This window comes from Callithrix jacchus, chromosome 11 (genome assembly GCF_049354715.1).
Source record: "Callithrix jacchus isolate 240 chromosome 11, calJac240_pri, whole genome shotgun sequence".
NCBI lineage: Eukaryota > Metazoa > Chordata > Mammalia > Primates > Cebidae > Callithrix > Callithrix jacchus.
In genome coordinates, this window is record NC_133512.1 from 108,748,393 (window position 1) to 108,766,923 (window position 18,531).

General features: G+C 40.0%; 2 protein-coding genes across 10 annotated transcripts in view; one reads left to right on the forward strand and one right to left on the reverse strand.

The window, feature by feature from the left end:
• Nucleotides 1–7,908, forward strand: part of SVOPL (SVOP like) — a 127,841-nt gene extending 119,933 nt beyond the window's left edge. For 3 of the 4 annotated variants that reach the window (XM_035254645.3, XM_078342116.1, XM_035254646.3), the window contains 2 exons: nucleotides 4,011–4,124; nucleotides 7,568–7,908. In XM_035254645.3, coding sequence (XP_035110536.2) covers nucleotides 4,011–4,124; nucleotides 7,568–7,579 — 126 coding nt within the window. In that variant the 3' untranslated portion in view covers nucleotides 7,580–7,908. The remainder of the gene's footprint in view (nucleotides 1–4,010; nucleotides 4,125–7,567) is intronic. The other variant, XM_035254647.3, reaches the window with a different exon arrangement.
• An 8,333-nt stretch (nucleotides 7,909–16,241) lies between these two features.
• Nucleotides 16,242–18,531, reverse strand: part of TRIM24 (tripartite motif containing 24) — a 123,184-nt gene continuing 120,894 nt past the window's right edge. For all 6 annotated transcript variants that reach the window (XR_013523768.1, XR_013523767.1, XM_035254649.3 and 3 more), the window contains 2 exons: nucleotides 18,139–18,288; nucleotides 16,242–17,048 (listed from right to left, as the gene is read on the reverse strand). Coding sequence is in view for 4 of the 6 variants with exons in the window: in XM_035254649.3 (XP_035110540.3) it covers nucleotides 16,839–17,048; nucleotides 18,139–18,288 (360 nt within the window). In the remaining 2 variants the exon portion in view is untranslated. The remainder of the gene's footprint in view (nucleotides 17,049–18,138; nucleotides 18,289–18,531) is intronic.

An 18,531-nucleotide genomic window follows, 5' to 3' on the forward strand; every position in this document is an offset into this window, starting at 1 on the left:
AAAACATCAAAAGTTCAGAGGCTTTCAGTGTTCCATCTAACACATTACATTGATTTTTTTCATAATTTATGCATAAGGCCTGAAGTAAGGATCTAGCGTGCTCTCTCTCTCTCTCTCTCTTTTTTTTTTTTTTTTTTTTTTTTTGAGTTGGAGTCTCGCGCTGTCACCCAGGCTGGAGTGCAATGGCATGATCTTGGCTCACTGCAACCTCTGCCTCCTGGGTTCAAGCAATTCTCCTGCCTCAGCCTCCTGAGTAGCTGTGATTACAACAGATACCTGCCACCACACCCACCTAATTTTTGTATTTTTAGTAGAGACAGGGTTTCACCATGTTGGTCAGGCTGGTCTCAAACTCCTGATCTTGTGATCTGCCTGCCTCAGCCTCCCAAAGTGCTGGGATTACAGGCTTGAGTCACTGTGCCTGGCTTGGATCTAGCTCTAAAAAGCCACAAAATGCCCAGCTAGTTATTCCGAGGCCATCAGTCATCCTTGTCCGTCTTCCTCTAATGATTAAACATGTCCCTGTTAGAATAAACCAAATGTCCATAGATGTTTGGATCTATTTTGTGACTCGTTGCTTTACTGATCTCTTTATTCCAGCACCAACACTACACTGCTAATGATTACAGTGTTAATTCCTCCAAGACCAGTAACCTCTCTGACTCCCTCCGCCCCCACGTTTCAGAAGTTGCCTAACTTTTCTTACATATTAATTCTTTCTAATTAGCTTTACTACATAAAGAATCCAGTTTACTTTAAAATGTTGTTGTAATTTGTCTTTTGACATTTCTATATCTCTTATTAGTTTTTCTTGCTATGTTGCTCGGGTTGGAGTACAATAATAGTAGCTATTCTCAGGTTAATTACAGAACACTGCGGCCTCTAACTCCTGACCTTAAGTGATCCTCCTGCCTTAACCTCCCAAGTATCTGGGACTGCAGTTGTGAGCTACTCTGCCTGACCAAGTCAACCTTAGATTTAATTTTTTCTCAAGATCCTGCTGGGATGTTAATTTCTATTAGAATTACAGATTGTTTTGGAGAAGATTGTAATTTTACAAGATTATATTTTCCTAAGAACTGAAATAGATTTTTCGTGTGCTTAGTACAGTTACAATTTTCTTATACATTTCTCGTGAAGTTTATGCCTGAGTATTCTATTTTTGTTCCTATTAGCTGTGTCTTGTAAATTTAGTATGTTGTGTTTTCATTCCATTCCGTGTATTTTTAGTTTTTCTTGAGACTTCTTTGGTGAATGGATTACATAGAAGTGTTTGGAGATTTTGCTGTTAGCTGTTCTTAGCCAGACATCCTTTTGGGACAAGAACACACATGATGATTTCAATTATTTTAAATCTGTTGAGGTTTGTTTTATGGCCCTGGATATGGCTTATCTTGGTGAATGTTAGGTGGGCACGTGAACAGAAGATGTATTTTGCTGTTATTGGGTGACGTCAGTTAGGTCTCCTTGCCTGATGGTGTTGAAAAGTTCTATGCTGATTTGCTGTCTAATAGTTCCATCAATTGTTGAGGCAGGACTATTAAAGCCTCCAACTATTTGTGGATGTCTTTTTCCTTTTATTTCTAACAGGTTTGCTGTTAGAAAATTAACATTAATTTTCTCTAACATTAATGTTGCTAGAGATGGGTACATTTGGGTCCAGCCATGTGAAAGAGTGAGCTGTACTTCTTTATGTCTGTTTACAAACTGTGGCCTTCATATTCTTCATGATTGCATCAGCGAGGGACATATTAAGAGAAAAGACTGCCTTTTTTACCTGAATATTTAGGTTCTTGGGTATTTCAAGGCTCAGGTTGGAGGAAATAATTTTATTACGTTAATTTTTAACTCAGGTGCTGAAACTGTGGAATGTATTTGGAAGCTCTTTTGTTTGATGTATAACCTTTAGTATAGCTTCTTGGTGGACTGACCTTTTTGTCATTATGTAATGTCTCTATCCCTCATCTGGGCTGCTTTCTAGAAGAAGAAATTAACAACAGATCTCTTTCCTTTTAATACAGTAAATCTGGAGTGGTCTCTGAAAATCTGCATTTTAACAAAATTCCAAGATGATTTTTATAATCTTATAATCAGGTATTACTCAGAGTTCTTGCTTATAAACAACAGAAACTGACTTTAGTAAACTTAGATAGAATTTATAGGAAAAAATATCAGTAACATCTACTGGATTGTTGAGTCTTGTTATGAAGCTTCAGGGAAGCCAGAAAGCCTAGGCAGTTACTCTCCCTGACCCTGGCTGATGGAGCACAGTTATGCGACCTAAACTCAGTCCATCATGGTCTCACACCACCCAGGACTTTAAATGTGGTGTAAAGGATGTAAAGTAGGGATAGTTTAGGATTCATGCTGCGGTGGCAAGAATTTTGGTGTCTAGTAATAGAAATAGCAATAATGACAGAATCTAGACACATGCCTGATTATGGCATGATCTGATCTGAGTTCAGACTGCCTGGCCTTTTGCTTTCTATCCCTTTTCTAAGCTTGCTTCCCAGACTTCCAGCAGTAAACACACACACACACACACATACACACACACACACGCGGTGTACAAACTCCTGTTTAGGGAATATTGTAATTATTTTGGGAGTGAAAATCAGCATAGTACCTATCACTTGCTAGGTCAATTGCAAAATAATGAGTGAGGTTAATATTGTGGGTTCTGTTTGCATGGTGAGTGGAATTATTTAGTGTTTTGGAAGCCAGCAGCCCTGAAACACAGGAGGTAGGCTCCCAAATTGTGTATCATAAGGGAATCTAAGTGGTGGTGGTAACACTAGGCTGTGCGTCGGGATCTGTATCTGGTTTTAGACAAGTAGTTACTGAGACTAGTCACTTAGTCTAGACTCACCTGTAAAGGGAAGAAACTGTATTAAGCCAGATAGTTTCTAGGCCTTTCTTAATTATAATACGTTATTCTGTGATTCTAGAGAGCTTTGCTGTTGGTTAACCTCTTCATGCTCTATTGTCATGAGATTAGTGGAGAACTATCAAGAGCACAGACCAAGAGAGACTGAAGTATGAGACGGAGTGTGTGAATTAGTCAGTATCTGAGTGGAAAGGTCCAGGCCAAAGAATGTACACAGATACACAGAAACCACTTATTGTGGAAAAATGGGCACCAGAGAGTTTTGGTGTTGCACAGTGTTTGTCACCCAACTCCATAACTGGAGGAAAGACATGAGTGACTCTTTCAGAGATGCTGACATAACATCTCTTCCAAAAAGAACTTTTGCCTGTTTTATGCTGTCTGGACTAAAGGGAAAGGGATATTTAGCAGAGAGAGGATACAGCATGATGTGAGAGTTAGAAGTTAAACAAGCTGAATTGGTATGAGAGAGGGGTTGGGAAAATGGGCACATCCCCATCTTCTCCAGATACCAAAACCTAGCTCTGGAGATGCCTGACAGGCAGGTGCCAAGAGAGGTCTTATCTGGCCAGTGCGTATGAATGCAGTCCCTGCCCTTTTTTTCTTTTCTTTCTTTCTTTTTTTTTTGAGATGGAGTTTTGCTCTTGTTGCTTTTGAGATGGAGTTTCACTCTGGAGTGCAATGGTGCCATCTCAGCTCACCGCAACCTCCGCCTCCCGGGTTCAAGCAATTCTCCTGCCTCAGCCTCCCAAGCAGCTGGGATTATAGGCATGTGCCACCACACCCAGCCAATTCTGTATTATTAGTAGAGATGGGGTTTCTCCATGTTGGTCAGGCTGGTCTAGAACTCCTGACCTTGGGATCCACCCACCTTGGCCTCCCAAAGTGCTGGGATTACAGGCATGAGCCACCATGCCCGGCCAAGTCCCTGCTCTTGAACTAATCCCACAAAATGACTACACCAGATTGGCTCAGATAAATCAATTATCAGGAAGGTACAACCTGCAGAATGGCTGCAAAGGACCATCTTAGTGAAGTGAATCTGTATTTTCCTTTTCACATAAAGAAGAGTTTCAAAGTGACTGGAGCACAACAAATTGAGTAATTCTTTTGTAACTTGCAGGTTCTTATGAGTGCATCAATATTGGGGGCCCTGTGTCTTTTCTCATCTGTCTGTGTTATATGTGCCATTTCTGCATTTACTCTCCCCATTGAGACCAAAGGACGGGCCTTACAGGTGAGTGATGCAGGGAACTCTGAAGTCCTTCCGACTACTGCTTTTGCCCAGAGGAAATGAATGTGGTATGTGGGCATCCTTCTTTTTAGCAGACGTGATATCCATGTTTGTGTTCAACACAGTGTATGTTTAGCAGCTTTCCATAGAAAAACTGAGGCTGCAGTTTTCTCCACACATAGCTTTGAGCATCACTTTAGTTAAAATACTAACAATTTATATCAAATTTCTTTCTGTAAAGTTGTAGTTTGGATAACAAGAATTTTTGTTTTTTGAGACGAAGTCTCACTCTGTCACCAGGCTAGAGTGCAGTGGCTCGATCTCGGCTCACCGCAACCTCCGCCTCCTGGGTTCAAGTAATTCTCCTGCCTCAGCCTCCAAGTAGCTGGGACTACAGGTGTACACCACTATGCCCGGCTGATTTTTTGTATTTTAGTAGAGATGGGGTTTCACCATGTTGGCCAGGCTGGTCTGGAACTCCTGACCTTGGGATCCACCCACCTCGGCCTCCCAAAGTGCTGGGATTACAGGCGTGAGCCACTGTGCCCAGCAATAACTTCTTTTTCTAATGACAGTTGTTGAGGCCTCAGGATTCTACCCTTCCCACTTTTTTTTTTTTTTTTTTTTTAAGACTGAGTCTTATTCTGTCACCAGGCTGGAGTGCAGTGGCACAATCTTGGCTCACTGCAACTTCCACCTCCTGGGTTCAAGTGATTCTTCCGCCTCAGCCTCCCAAGCAGCTGGGACCACAGGTGCATGCCACCATGCCCAGCTAATTTTTGTATTTTTAGTAGATACGGGGTTTCACCATGTTGGCCAGGATGGTCTCGATCTCTTGACCTCGTGATCCACCCGCCTTGGCCTCCTAAAGTGCTGGGATTACAGGCATGAGCCACCGCGCCTGGCCCCTTCCCACTTTTCTTTCTGGATGTAAGCCTTGCTGCAGAGCTGTAAGTGGCTGGCAGAGCTGCAACAGCTGTTTGTGTTGCCCTTGGGACCACGTGGTTTCAGTGTTGGCCCAGCTTCATTTACCTCTGGTCCCTGTGGGAAGAACTGAGTCAGAAGCTCCAATGCTGCACCAGTCACCATCCAATACTAACAGCAGCACTGAATGCTCACTCTATTTTGCAAAGTACATTAAAAAGAAGAAATACCCCTCAAAAGTATAAGGCATGCTTCCAGGCTCAAGGTTGAAGAGAGGGCCTCTCCTACCCCTACCCTTATGGTTGGATTCAGTGAAGGATGGTCACATCCAAGTACAGATGGTGGGTATGACGTTTTCCTGCCTTCAACACAAAGCTTGTAGCTGGCATACAAGGGCATGTGTGTGTGCTTATGGGGAAGGGGGAGAATGGTTGGGTTAGGCGACTGGTCACATAGTTTAGTTGACCCTGAGCTGCCATCTCTCCTTGAGGCCGTAGAGTCATGATGCTTCTGTGGCTGAATGTGACTTGTCCTGTCTGCCATGTCCTACTCATAGTAAACCTTATATGCATTCCTACTTGTTTTGGTACTGATATGTTTTGTTTCTCTGAGTAGACACAAGGGAGGCACTACTGAGTATTAAAGGCTTAGTCTTTTTTCCTTTGTTGTAACAGTCTAACTCTGTGGCCAAGGCTGGAGTGCAGTGGCACAACCTCAGCTCACTGCAACCTCTGCCTCCTGGATTCAAGTGATTCTCCTGCCTCAGCCTGCCGAGTAGCTGTCATTAAGATAAATAACCTTATTATCTTGCCTCACCCCCAACTATTAACCTAGTAGGAGAAATCTTTTTTTTTTTTTTTTTTTTTTTTTTTGAGACGGAGTTTCGCCCTTGTTACCCAGGCTGGAGTGTAATGGCGCGATCTCGGCTCACCGTTCCTCCGCCTCCTGGGTTCAAGCAATTCTCCTGCCTCAGCCTCCTGAGTAGCTGGGATTACAGGCATGTGCCATCATACGCAGCTAATTTTTTGTATTTTTAGTAGAGACGGGGTTTCACCATGTTGACCAGGATGGTCTCGATCTGTTGACCTCGTGATCCACCTGCCTCGGCCTCCCAAAGTGCTGGGATTACAGGCTTGAGCCACCGCGCCCGGCCCGAGAAATCTTTGTAGTCATAGCTATACCACCACCACGTCTGGCTAATATTTGTATTTTTAGTATTGACACCATGTTGGCCAAGCCGGTCTCGAACTTCTGACCTCAAGTGATCTACCTACCTTGGCCTCCCAAACTGCTGGGGTTACAGATGTAGGCCACCGAGCCCGGCCTAGTTCGTCTATCTTTAAGCCTAGTTTATCTGTAAGGTAACAATGCATTTAAATCAGATTAGATGATCTACTATATAATTGTAAATTTAGGGCTTTAAGTTCCTTACTCAGAAAGGTGATTCATTCATTGAATGCTTAAAGCCAGAGTCTTAGATAATTGATATGCTTCTTTTTAATAAGCAAAAAGATGATCAGAGCCTCTATACAAATGAGAAAACTAAGGCACAAGTCGAGTAACTTGTATAAAGGAGCACGCTAGTATTGTAGTGGGGCTGGCATTTAAACCAGACTGTAACACTAAGGGAACAGGAATTTAGCATCACTTAATTTTGCAAATAACAATACATATAAAAAGAAACCTGACTCACCATCTAAGGTGTCTGAGAATCTCCTATTCAAGTCATATCCACCTAAAAGACTTTTGTCTTCTGTTGACTGGGACTTGATTTTAGCACTATGGTGAAATGATTCTGCAAGATTGTTGCCAGCCTTTTAAGCAAACAAGTAGGTTCAATACAGTTGTCTGGGCTTGTATCCCTTGTTGATTGCCACTAACTGGCTACATGTCTATGAGCAAATCTTAAAACACACACCCATACCCCCACCCCTACTTCAGTGTTGCAAGTGGTTACCACATGAAACCACCTGACACCAATACATCTTCTAGAAATGTTTGTAAGGACATGCCAAAAATGTGAACTTCCTTCCAACAACACACAAACACAGCACCCTAATAATGTGGATGAACCAGCCTGGCCAATAGTTTTCAAGTGGTGTTGATTCTGTGTTACAGCTTCCCTACCAAACTGTGATTCGATGAGTCTGGTAAACTAAAAATCCGAAAACACCATCTAGAAAGAGAATATTGGCCAGGTGCAGTGGCTCATGTCTGTAATCCCAGCACTTTGGGAGGATGAGGCAGGTGAATCACCTGAGGTCAGGAGTTCAAGACCAGCATGGGCAATATGGTGAAACCCTGTATCTACCAAAAAAAAAAAAAATATATATATATATATGTATGTATGTATTTTTATATATATATATACATATTTGTATATATGTATATTTGTATATATATATGTATGTATATACACGTGTGTGTATATATACAGATGTGTGTGTGTGTGTGTATATATATATATATATGGTCTATTTTTAAAAAGCCCATTACTGATCTATTAAATAACTTTCTTCCAGCAAATTGAATGAAGACCTGCAAAGCTATGTCTACCAGACGAGAAAAATGACTTCCATCTTCAGAACTGTGGTACATTACTTAAAACTTGGTTTTACTTCTGTATGCTAATCGGTAATAAAGTGATTATGATTTTTCTTTTTTTTTTTAAATAAGGCATTTATGGGAGTGGGGTGGGTAACTGGATATTGATCTCTTCCTTGAGAGACAATATATAAGGTACTTTTATAAAATTAAGCTTTGAAAGGGGTGTGAGAAGGAGATGGTGGGGAGAAGATGGCTTTTTTTCCTTGAAATCAAGTCTGTAAACCTTTATATGAATAAATACTAAATTATAAACTTATATTTGATATTCTCCCATGAGGTCTGTAGCTAAACTTGGACTGAAGTTTTGTAGCGAAGGCAAGAACCTGGGATAATATCATTAAGTCTTTTCTTTTCCCCACCGACTTCCCATCATTAAATCTTTCAAAACAATTAGAATAGCCACCAAGTTCAAATTAAAATTAGCCTATGTAACTTATTTCCTCCATAGTTTGATAAAAATTGCCTATTCATAAAATGCTTAAATTAGAATGAGTATTACACATAATCACCAAGAAGCAGGGAATAAACTATTTCCCCCCTTACATTCCCAACCTCTAATTTTATTTTTTTTATAGGGGGAATCTTTGAATCTTGTGATAGAGATTAATGAATGCAGCAAGATTTCCTACATCATGTAATTACAGGCATGCCATATTTTATTGTGCTTCTATATACTGCACTGTTAGAAACAGCACGTACTCACTTTGTCTGTCATATTTTGGTAATCTGTTATGGTGATTGGTGATCTTTGATGCTACTATTGTTTTGGGAGTGCCACTAACCACACTCATGTAAGAAGGCAAACTTAATCGCTAGATGTGTGTTCGGATTGCTTTGCCTACTGGATGTTCCCCCTTCTCTCTCCTTTTCCTTAGCCCTTCCTATCCCCTGAGACTCAGTAATATTGAAATTAGGCCAAATAACCCTACAATAGCCTGTAAATGTTCAAGGAAAGGAAGGCTCGCACATTTTCCATTTTAAATCAAAAGCTAGAAATGATTAAGCTCAGTGAGGAAGGCATGTTGAAAGCTAAGACAGGCTCAAAGCTAGGCCTCTTATGCCAAACAGCTAAGTCTTGAATGCGCAGACAAAGTTCTTGAAGGGGCCTACTTTAGTAAACACACAAATAAGAAGAAAGCACAACAGCCTTATTGCTAATGTGGAGAAAGTTTGGTCTGGATAGATCAAACTATCCACAACATTCCCTTAAGCCAAAACCTAATATAGAGCAGGACCCTACCTCTCTATGAAGGCAAGTGCAAGGTGAAGCGGCAACTAATGGAGACACAGCAGCAACTTATTCAGATTTAGCTAAAATCACTGATGGTAGTTACACTAAACAACAGATTTTCATGTAGATGAAACAGACTTTGTTTGGAAGAAGCCAACTAGGACTTTATAGTTGTAAGTCAATGCCTGGCTTCAAAGAATAGGCTCTATTCTTTGGGGATTAATGCAATAGGTGAAGCCAACACTCATTGACTGTTGTGAAAATTCTAGGGCTCTTAAGTATTACACTAAATCTACTCTTTTACTTTATAAATAGAGCAATGCTTAGATGACAGAATTATCTGATTATGGGATGGTTAATTTTTTAAGCCCATTGTTGAGACCTACCACTGGAAAAAAAAAAAAAAAGACTTCATCTGAAACGTTACTCCTCACTGACAATGTACCTAGTCACCTAAGATCTCAATAATTTAATGCTTGTTAACAAAATAGCCACTATGCAGACCATAGATCAAGAAGTAATTTTGCCTTTCAAGTCTTATTAAGAAATACATTTCATAAAGCTATAGCTGACACTGATAGTGATTCCTCTGATGAATCTGGGCAAAGTAAATAGAAAACCTTCTGGAAACAATTTGCCATTGTAGATGCCATTAAGAACATTTGTGATACATGGTTAGCAGTCAGAATAACTCAGGAATGAGAAAGACTTCCGTGAAGAAAGGTGCTACAGATATGATGGAAACACCAAGAGAACTAGAAGTGGAGCCTGAAGATGTGACTGAATTGCTGTAATCTCAAACTTGAACAGATGAGGACTTGCTTCTTGTGGGTGAGTAAAGAAAGTGGTTTCTTGAAGTAGTGTCTACTGCTGGTGAAATTGCTGTGACCATTGTTGAAATTACAACAAAGGATTTAGAATATTATGTGAACTTAGTTGATAAAGCAGTAGCAGAGTTTGAGAAGATGGACTCTAATTCTGAAAGACATTTATTCTACTGTAGGTCAAATGCTATCAAACAGCATCATGTGCTACAGATAAATCTTTCATGAAAGTAAGAGTCAATTGATGCAGGAAACTTCATTAAGAAATTGCCACAGCCACCCAGCCTTCAGCAACTGCCACTCTGAACAGTCAGCAGCCATCAATACTGAGGCTAGACTCTCCATCAGCAAAAGATTGACCCGCTGAAGACTTAGATGATCATTCGCACTATTCAGTAATGAATTACTTCAAAAGTAAGATACGTGAGAAGCTCTCTGGTGAAAGTTAAGGTATGTACATTTTTTAGATATAATGCTATTGCACACTTAATAGGCTGCAGTATAAACATAACTTCTAAATCACTGGGGAACCAAACTATTTGTGACCATTTTGATATTCACTTTATTACAGTGGTATGGAACTGAAGCCGCAATCTCTGTGGTATGCCTCTACTTACATGCTATTTGTTTTGAAACCACTCCATGCAAGGCATCACACCTGTGCACATTGTACTCTTAAGGTTTTGTGTGCTGTAGAATGAAAGCAACTGTGGTCTATGCATTTATGTTTTCCCTCTTAATTGCTGTTCAGCCTTGTAGAGTCTCTATAGTGGCAAAAACTACTTTTATAATATGAATGCCAAAATATTTTGAACTTTTTGTGCTTTGGGTTTTCTTTTTTTTTTTTTTTGAGATGGAGTCTTGTACTGTTGCCCAGGCTGGAGTGCAATGGCACTATCTTGGCTTACTGCAATGTCCACCTCCTGGGTTCATGCGATTCTCCTGCTTCAGCCTCCGGAGTAGCTGGGATTACAGCCACACCCGGCTAATTTTTTTTATTTTTAGTAGAGACGAGGTTTTACTATGTTGGCCAGATTAGTCTCAAAACCCTGGCCTTGTCATCCACCTGCCCGGCCTCCCAAAGTGCTGGGATTACAGGCATGAGCCACTACCCTTGGCTTGTACTTGGGGTTTTCTTAACTTTTTTTTTTTTTTTTTTTTGAGACGGAGTTTCGCTCTTGTTACCCAGGCTGGAGTGCAATGGCACGATCTCAGCTCACCGCAACCTCCGCCTCCTGGGTTCAAGCAATTCTCCTGCCTCAGCCTTCCAAGTAGCCAAGACTACAGGCGTGCACCACCATGCCCAGCTAATTTTTGTATTTTTTTAGTAGAGACGGGTTTCACCTTGTTGACCAGGATGGTCTCGATCTCTTGACCTCGTGATCCACCCACCTCGGCCTCCCAGTGCTGGGATTATAGGTGTGAGCCACCGCGCCCGTCCTTAACATAGATTCTTATTAGTGAATCCCTAATAGGACCAGTCAGATAACCAGCATCACTGTCAAAATCTGGCACTTGGCCTAGTTTGTTGTTCTTTCTTGCTAAGAACACCTTGGGTTGAGTGCAGTGGCTCATGCCTGTAATTCCAGCACTTTGGGAGGCTGAGGTAGGAGGATTGCTTGAACCCAGGAGACTGAGGCTGCAATGAGCAGTGATGGTGCCACTGGACTCCTGCCTGGGTGCCAGAGGGAAACCCTGTCTAGAAAAAGAAAGAGAGCAACCTGATTTTTCTTCAGGGAAATGCCACTTCTCAGGTCAGCACATTTTCATTTCAAAGGCAAGGAGTGCTTAACTAGGTTGATCTGTGTATTCTACCCTCTCCCCCAAAGAAATGGCAATGGGGCTTCAGTCATTTGCAATGGAAAGATTCCTGACTGAATTTTCTGTCTCAGTTGTCTTGGGGTTAAAAGCATTAGTACATAGGCAAAGAATCCACATTCCCAAGTATCTTGCAGGGAATGTGTTAAAACAGCCTTTCTTCCATACCACATGTGAAAACATGGGAAAATAATTTTATTGAATGTTTAACCTGCAACTAACAAGGAAAGATTTTTTAGGACTCAAATTAGGACTTAAGTATTCCAATTGAAAATTAAGGAAGCAAATAGGTTGGCCCCATACAGGATCTGTTAAAACATCCAGTAGTAAACTTAAAAAATAGTACTCCCAGCACTTTGGGAGGCTGAGGTGGCAGATCACCAGGTCAAGAGATCAAGACCATCCTGGCCAACGTAGTGAAATCCGTCTCTAGTAAAAATATAAAAAATTAGCTGGGTGTGGTGGTGCGCGTCTGTAGTCCTAGCTACTTAGGAGGCTGAGGCAGAATTGCTTGAACCTGGGAGACGGAGGTTGCAGTGAGCTGAGATTGCACCATGCACTCCAGCCTGCAGCCTGGAGCCTGGTGACAGAACGAGACTCTGTCTCAAAAAACAAAAAAAAAAAAAAAGAAAAAGAAAAAAAGGAAAAAGTAATTCTCAGAAATTACAAGAATCAAAACCTTTCAAACTTTATAAGTGGAATTAACATAGCTAAAATTTTTAAATGACTTCCTAAAGTCCCTACTCCGTGTCTTTCCCACTTCCCCAAATAAGTTCCAGACAAGTAGAAGTTCTCATGGCATCTTTGATTCTCCTACTCTGGGAGTGGCTGGTGTGAGGCAGAATAATCCAAGATATTTGCCACTGGCTTTCCTTTCTGTCAGACCTTTTTTTGTTAAATCTTTTAAGGCTGGTGAAATACATCTGTTAGAATTTTTAAAACTGTTTTCCTGTTGCAGCTATTTATGGACTGGTAGCTTGCCCCTGTTTGCATCCATGTCACAGCTGGAGGAACGATGGAGGTAGTAATGGAGACTCAAGTAGTTAGAACTCTGCAGAAGTAACATTCAGTAATTTTTCCTTTAAAAAATCCTTGTGGTAAAATAGTCACAGTAAAAATCGATCAGTTAATTTTTATTAAAACCAAAGCGCCAATCTGCCCCCAAAAATTAAAAACAAAAAGACTACTGCTTCAGATGTCCTTCACAATAGGTAAAACCTCCATGGAGAAAAATCTGTGATCTGATTGGCTAGCATTATTCTCACTCAGAAACATGACACCAGTATATGAATTATGACAGTAAATTCACATCCAAGATGAATATGCAATAATGTTTATAAAAACATTGACTATTAATTTATGTAGGGCTATAAAATACTTTTTAAAATATGTACATGGTTATTTAAAAGGAAGAGCTCAATTTCAATAAGAAATTAAATGGCTGAACTCACGGTCACCATATGTTTTGGGACAGTTTTGCCCTTGTCGCCCAGGCTGGAGTGCAATGGTGCGATCTTGACTCACTGCAACCTCCGCCTTCCAGGTTCAAGCAATTCTCCTGCCTCAGCCTCCCAAAGTAGCTGGGATTACAGGTGCCCGCCACCACATCCAGCCATTTTTTTTTTTTTTTTGGTATTTTTCGTTTAGATGGATTTTCACCATGTTGGCCAGGCTGGTCTTGAACTCCTGACCTCAGGTGGTCCATCTGCCTCGGCCTCCCAAAGTGCTGAGATTACAGATGTGAGCTACCGTGGCTGGCATGGTAATTTTAATGGCCAATCAGATCACTCAATTTCTCTCATAACGAATACATATAAACCATAAAATGATTAGATCTTCAATTTAAACCTAAACCCTTTTGTTTATATGCAGCAACTGACTTTTGGGATTCACATGAATTTGGACCAGAGCTCAGCAAAAGGAGGAGTTCCTGTTTTCACTGTTTCTCTTTGGAACTCAAATGTATGTGTCTAAGCACAGTATCAGCATAGGATATTGAAATGCAGTTTCATAAATGAAGCAATCAGCTGTATACTCACCCTTTTGACTATGGAGGTAACCTTTTTGAAAGCATTGCTAACCAAGTTCTACTACATCTGTACTACTGTGTGGTAGTAAAATGTAGTAGTAAAGCCGGTTATTTAGCTTAGAAAAGAAAGTAAAACTACCACGATAAGAGGACTTTCCTTTCCTTTTTTTTTTTAAGGACGGGGTTTCACCATGTTGGTCAGGCTGGTCTTGAACTCCCAACTTCAAGTGATCCACCCACCTTGACCTCCAAAGTGCTTGGATTACAGGCAAGAGCCACCATGCCCGGCCACATTTTCCTTTTCTTTTAGTACCTTCCACTTTCCTACCCTTCCATTCAGAAAAGACAAGCAGGGCATATTAATTCAAAAGAAAAAATGATTGCAATGCCAGATACTGATCTAAAATGTAGTCTGTATTCAATATGGTCTATGTCTGTTCATTTTGCTATGGCCTTGTGTCACTGGTCGAACACCTGGGTTTCCTTCTTGCAGGAAAGTCAGTTGCTTGGCACCTAGAAAAACTATCAGTGAGGTGGAACTGAGTAAATCCTAGCTCCCATGTGGTCTGCTCATCCATAAGCCCTAGCCAAAGGTGTGGTAACGTTCAGCAATAGGGGCCCACTGGGCTCCTGGTCTCAAATCCAGAGGAAAATCTCCCAGAGTTTATGGTCAAAGATACACACTAGAGTGTACAAGTTCAGGTCAGATTTACTTAAATCACACTGAACTTTTGGGGGTGCTTGATAAATGAGCGTGGGTTATAGTTAGGCTCATTTGATGGTTTACTTCTATTCGAATAGAATTTAAGGATAAGATCCACCTGGGCACACAGGTACTTGTAATAAAGTCAACGGATAGTAATCTAAAGACCATTACACAAGGGCTATTTACAGAGAGAAACCGAAGACCTTTACTTTTTTTTTTTTTTTTTTTTTTTTGAGACCAAGTCTCTGTCGCTCAGGCTGGAGTATGATGGTGAGATCTTGGCACACTGCAACCTCCGCCTCCGGGGTCAAGTGATTCTCCTGCTTTAGCCTTCTGTGTAGCTGGGATTACAGGTAGGCACCACCATGCTGGCTAATTTTTATATTTGTAGTAGAGATGGTATTTCACCATGTTGGCCAGGCTGGTCTCAAACTCCTGACCTTGTGATCCACCCACCTTGGCCTCCCAAAGTGCTGGTGGGATTACAGGTGTGAGCCACTGCATCTGGCCCCAAAACCTTTACTTTGAATATAATTATGTATGACCAAAGATGGTTTTGCCTTTTATTCAGCCAAAGATTGTTAGGGAGAAACAAATACTGTTTTAAAAGGTAAATATGGCACTGAATATAATAGTGACAGTTTGGGGTTCACTAGGACATTATAGTTTTACTCTCACAAGTTCTAACTCCCTTTGTGATGATTCTCAAAATAATTTATCTGCATTGCTGTTTTAACTCGGGAGACAAGTATGGAAGAACAAATTGTCAGATGATAAGATACCAATAACTTATTAGCAAAAGCTCCACAGCTGCTGTGCTAAAAATAAAATACTAGCGCAAAGAAAGACAAAAGGTGTATGCACAGTTACCAAAATCCATTCCAACACTCTTGGGAGAACAAATGTCAAATGCCTCTTTTAAAACAGTGACAAACATTACCATGTAACACACATCTGGAAAAGTGATTAGAACTTTTTAACAATATATAATTGACATATTATGATTAAGACCTATACGTAAAAAATGGGAAGCTATTGCTAACAAGTTATTTTCTTTTTGTATTTTATCTTTAGCAATACCTGAAAACCCAATGAATTAGCCACAGAATACTTTCCACTTTAAGTAAAGCCATGTAGATAAAACCAAGTCGTCTATGCTGAATTTATAAGGGGTGAGATAATGCAAATTAATAGCCTTCTTTCAAGTCAGCTCTTTTTATTCTATCATCCTAAGGAGACAAATTTACTCCAGTTCATGTTTTATAAAGGAAGATTAACTTTGGTGAACTAAAAATAGGTGTTTTGTCAAATGCTGGATTCGTGTATGGCACAGCAATTTTCTATCTTAATCTCGTTTCTTTGACATTTCATCTGATCCTAAAAAAAACAATGAACAAGTAAAAGGAATAAAGTTTTATCAGTTGAACTGGCTAGGTCTGGCCCATGAAGAATATGCTTGCCCTCAGAATACAGGTCTTTTATTTCTCTATCAGGAAAATCCGAATTAAGTCAGATCAAAGACTAAATGTGGTGATCTGACTCTTGAAAGAAAAACATGATTGATAGATGCTTCAGGAAAAAAAAATTCACTATTTCCCCCAACTGCCTGTTCCCAAAATCCCACAACGCATTTTCATTCTAAATTATAGACAGATGAAAACCACAAAAACGAGTCCCTTTTAGAGGAACTTATATTTAATGCCCAGTAGGGTATATGATGAAGAGACCTCACATCAAATACAGTGCACACTGCTGTATTTATATTTTGGGTAGTTCCACTAAAAGCTATACTGCAAACAAGGAGGCTGTTGTAAAAGGATCACCTGTATAGTTAAACCACACATAGACACACAGCAAAACCAAACATGTATACTTCCCTCAGTGGAAGAAGTTGAAAATCTAGATCTAGAAATATATGAAAAATGGCCTTAAAAACCTGATATACCAATATCTCTATAGACAAAAACAAAAACATCAAACGTTTGTTTTCCTGATTTTTCTTTAATACAGTTGCCCTCTTACATCGTAATGTACTATTAGGTGCCTTCTTAATAGCATCTAATCTACCCTTCTGTTGCACCGGTTGGCCTCCTGGGATGGAACTCTTGTTACCACCCATGTTTGTGGAGTACTGTTCTTCAGTATACTATGCCTAACCCATAAGGTCAGGCCATGTACTTCACGGGTAGTGGTATTTCTAAAACTGAATTAGCGCACACATCCAAACCACATATACTTTTCAACTTAAGAGTTCATACAAAGTCTATTTCCTTTCTACAGTAGCCATCACTCCAGATTGTAGTTTAAAAATCCAAGAAGTGGGAAGAATGTCTTCATATTCAATGCTTCCTTCTTCCATCCTTTCTGCCTTCCCTCCATGTTCGTTCTTCCATTCATTTCCTTCTTTATTCTTTTTCTTTCTTAGTGATAAGAGGTTAACAAAAATGGGTTATTAAGGAAATCAAAGTCTAGTAAATGGCCAAAACAGAGATCAGAGTTTTGTAGTGATGTTAAATTACTGACAAATGTTTATTGAAAACAAAATCTAAAAACCAGCACAAGCCAGTGGTGCTGCATGTTATTTAAGCAACTGGCGTTCTTCAATGCTTTTGAGGCGTTTCTTTCGGGGCTGTACAAAGTCATCATCTGAATCATCACTGTATTTATTATCTTCTGATTCATTCCTGAATTCTGGTTTAGGAAACCTTTTTTCTGGATAGAGGTTCTTTAGAAGTTCTTCAAAATAATTTTCAAGTTTTATACCAGCATTAGCTACTTCTGAATCAGGCTGTTAGGTAAAAATAAAAATATGAGTAAAACAAGGAATAAATCACACTTTTGACTTCTAAGATTGTACATATTAATGAGCTGTTTTGAAAAGCATAGCTCATTTGAAATGCATAGTCATTGAACTAAATAGTCTAGGACTAGACAAAGTCTACAGAAGGTGGGCTAAAATAAAAGATGAAGAAAAGTAAATAAAAGACTGACTTATCTGGCTTATTCTAAAACAAGGTGGTAATGGTAGGACTGTATTCCCAAAGATAGATCAGTTAAGATGCCATAACCATAGGATCATGAACCAGGTATTTCTAGAACAAACTAAATGACATATGTAGTACTTAGAATGAGTAACAAACAACAAACCACCAGCAGCAAAAGTGTTCTGACAGATGTTTAGATGAATTGACAGATGAGAAAGTTTTAAATTACAGCTATTTGGACCACATCCTTAGTATTTCAAGATCAACATAAAAAATAAGAAATAGGCTGGGTGCGGTGGCTCACGCCTGTGATCCCAGCACTTTGGGAGGCCGAGGTGGGTGGATCACGAGGTCAAGAGATCGAGAAATTATCCTGGTCAACATGGTGAAACCCCATCTCTACTAAAAATACAAAAAACTAGCTGGGCATGGTGGCGCGTGCCTGCAATCCCAGCTACTCAGGAGGCTGAGGCAGGAGAATTGCCTGAACCCAGGAGGTGGAGGTTGCGGTGAGCTGAGATCACGCCATTGCACTCCAGCCTGGGTAACAAGAGCGAAACTCCGTCTCAAAAAAAACAAAAACAAAAACAAAAAAAAACAAACAAGAAATAAAGGTGGGAATGATAAATGTTTCTAGGTCAGAGAAAAATATTTTGTCTTTCAATTATAGGCTGTGATTTGCATTTCAATCACCATCTAATAACCCTTTGAATATAAATGTGGGTAGAGTCATCTGAATTCTCTCCTGCATTCCCTGACCTGAAATATTAGAAATTTATTTTAACATAGACCTCTTGGTATCCTTGTAGGTTGACAAGGTGTTTAGTGTAAAATGATTTTCACACTGCTATTCCTTCCTGCCCCATCCCATTCCCTCCCCTCCTCCAACCTCACCTCATTGAATTCAGCACAGTTTTGAAAGATCAATCTAAAATCAGCTACAAAATCTTCAGGTTTTGAGTACATGGAATAATCTTCTTGTAGTCTCTTCTTGATGGTTGACAAATCCATCGGATTTTTAATTATTTTATAATAATCAGGCACCTTTCAAAAAAAAAGATGAGATGCTATAATAAAATAGCTGAATTCTACACTGTCCTAAATACATTCCATAAGATGTACTTATTTGGAATGTTCTCATTGCTCTTCTCTGTGCTATTTGTCATTAGTAAAGAAACACATTTAACAGTGTTTACAAGTGTGCACTGCACCTTCCACACAATGGTAAAGGTTCGTGTGACTTTTTCCCAAAAGGTTTAACCAATTATATTTGAGACAGGGTCTCTG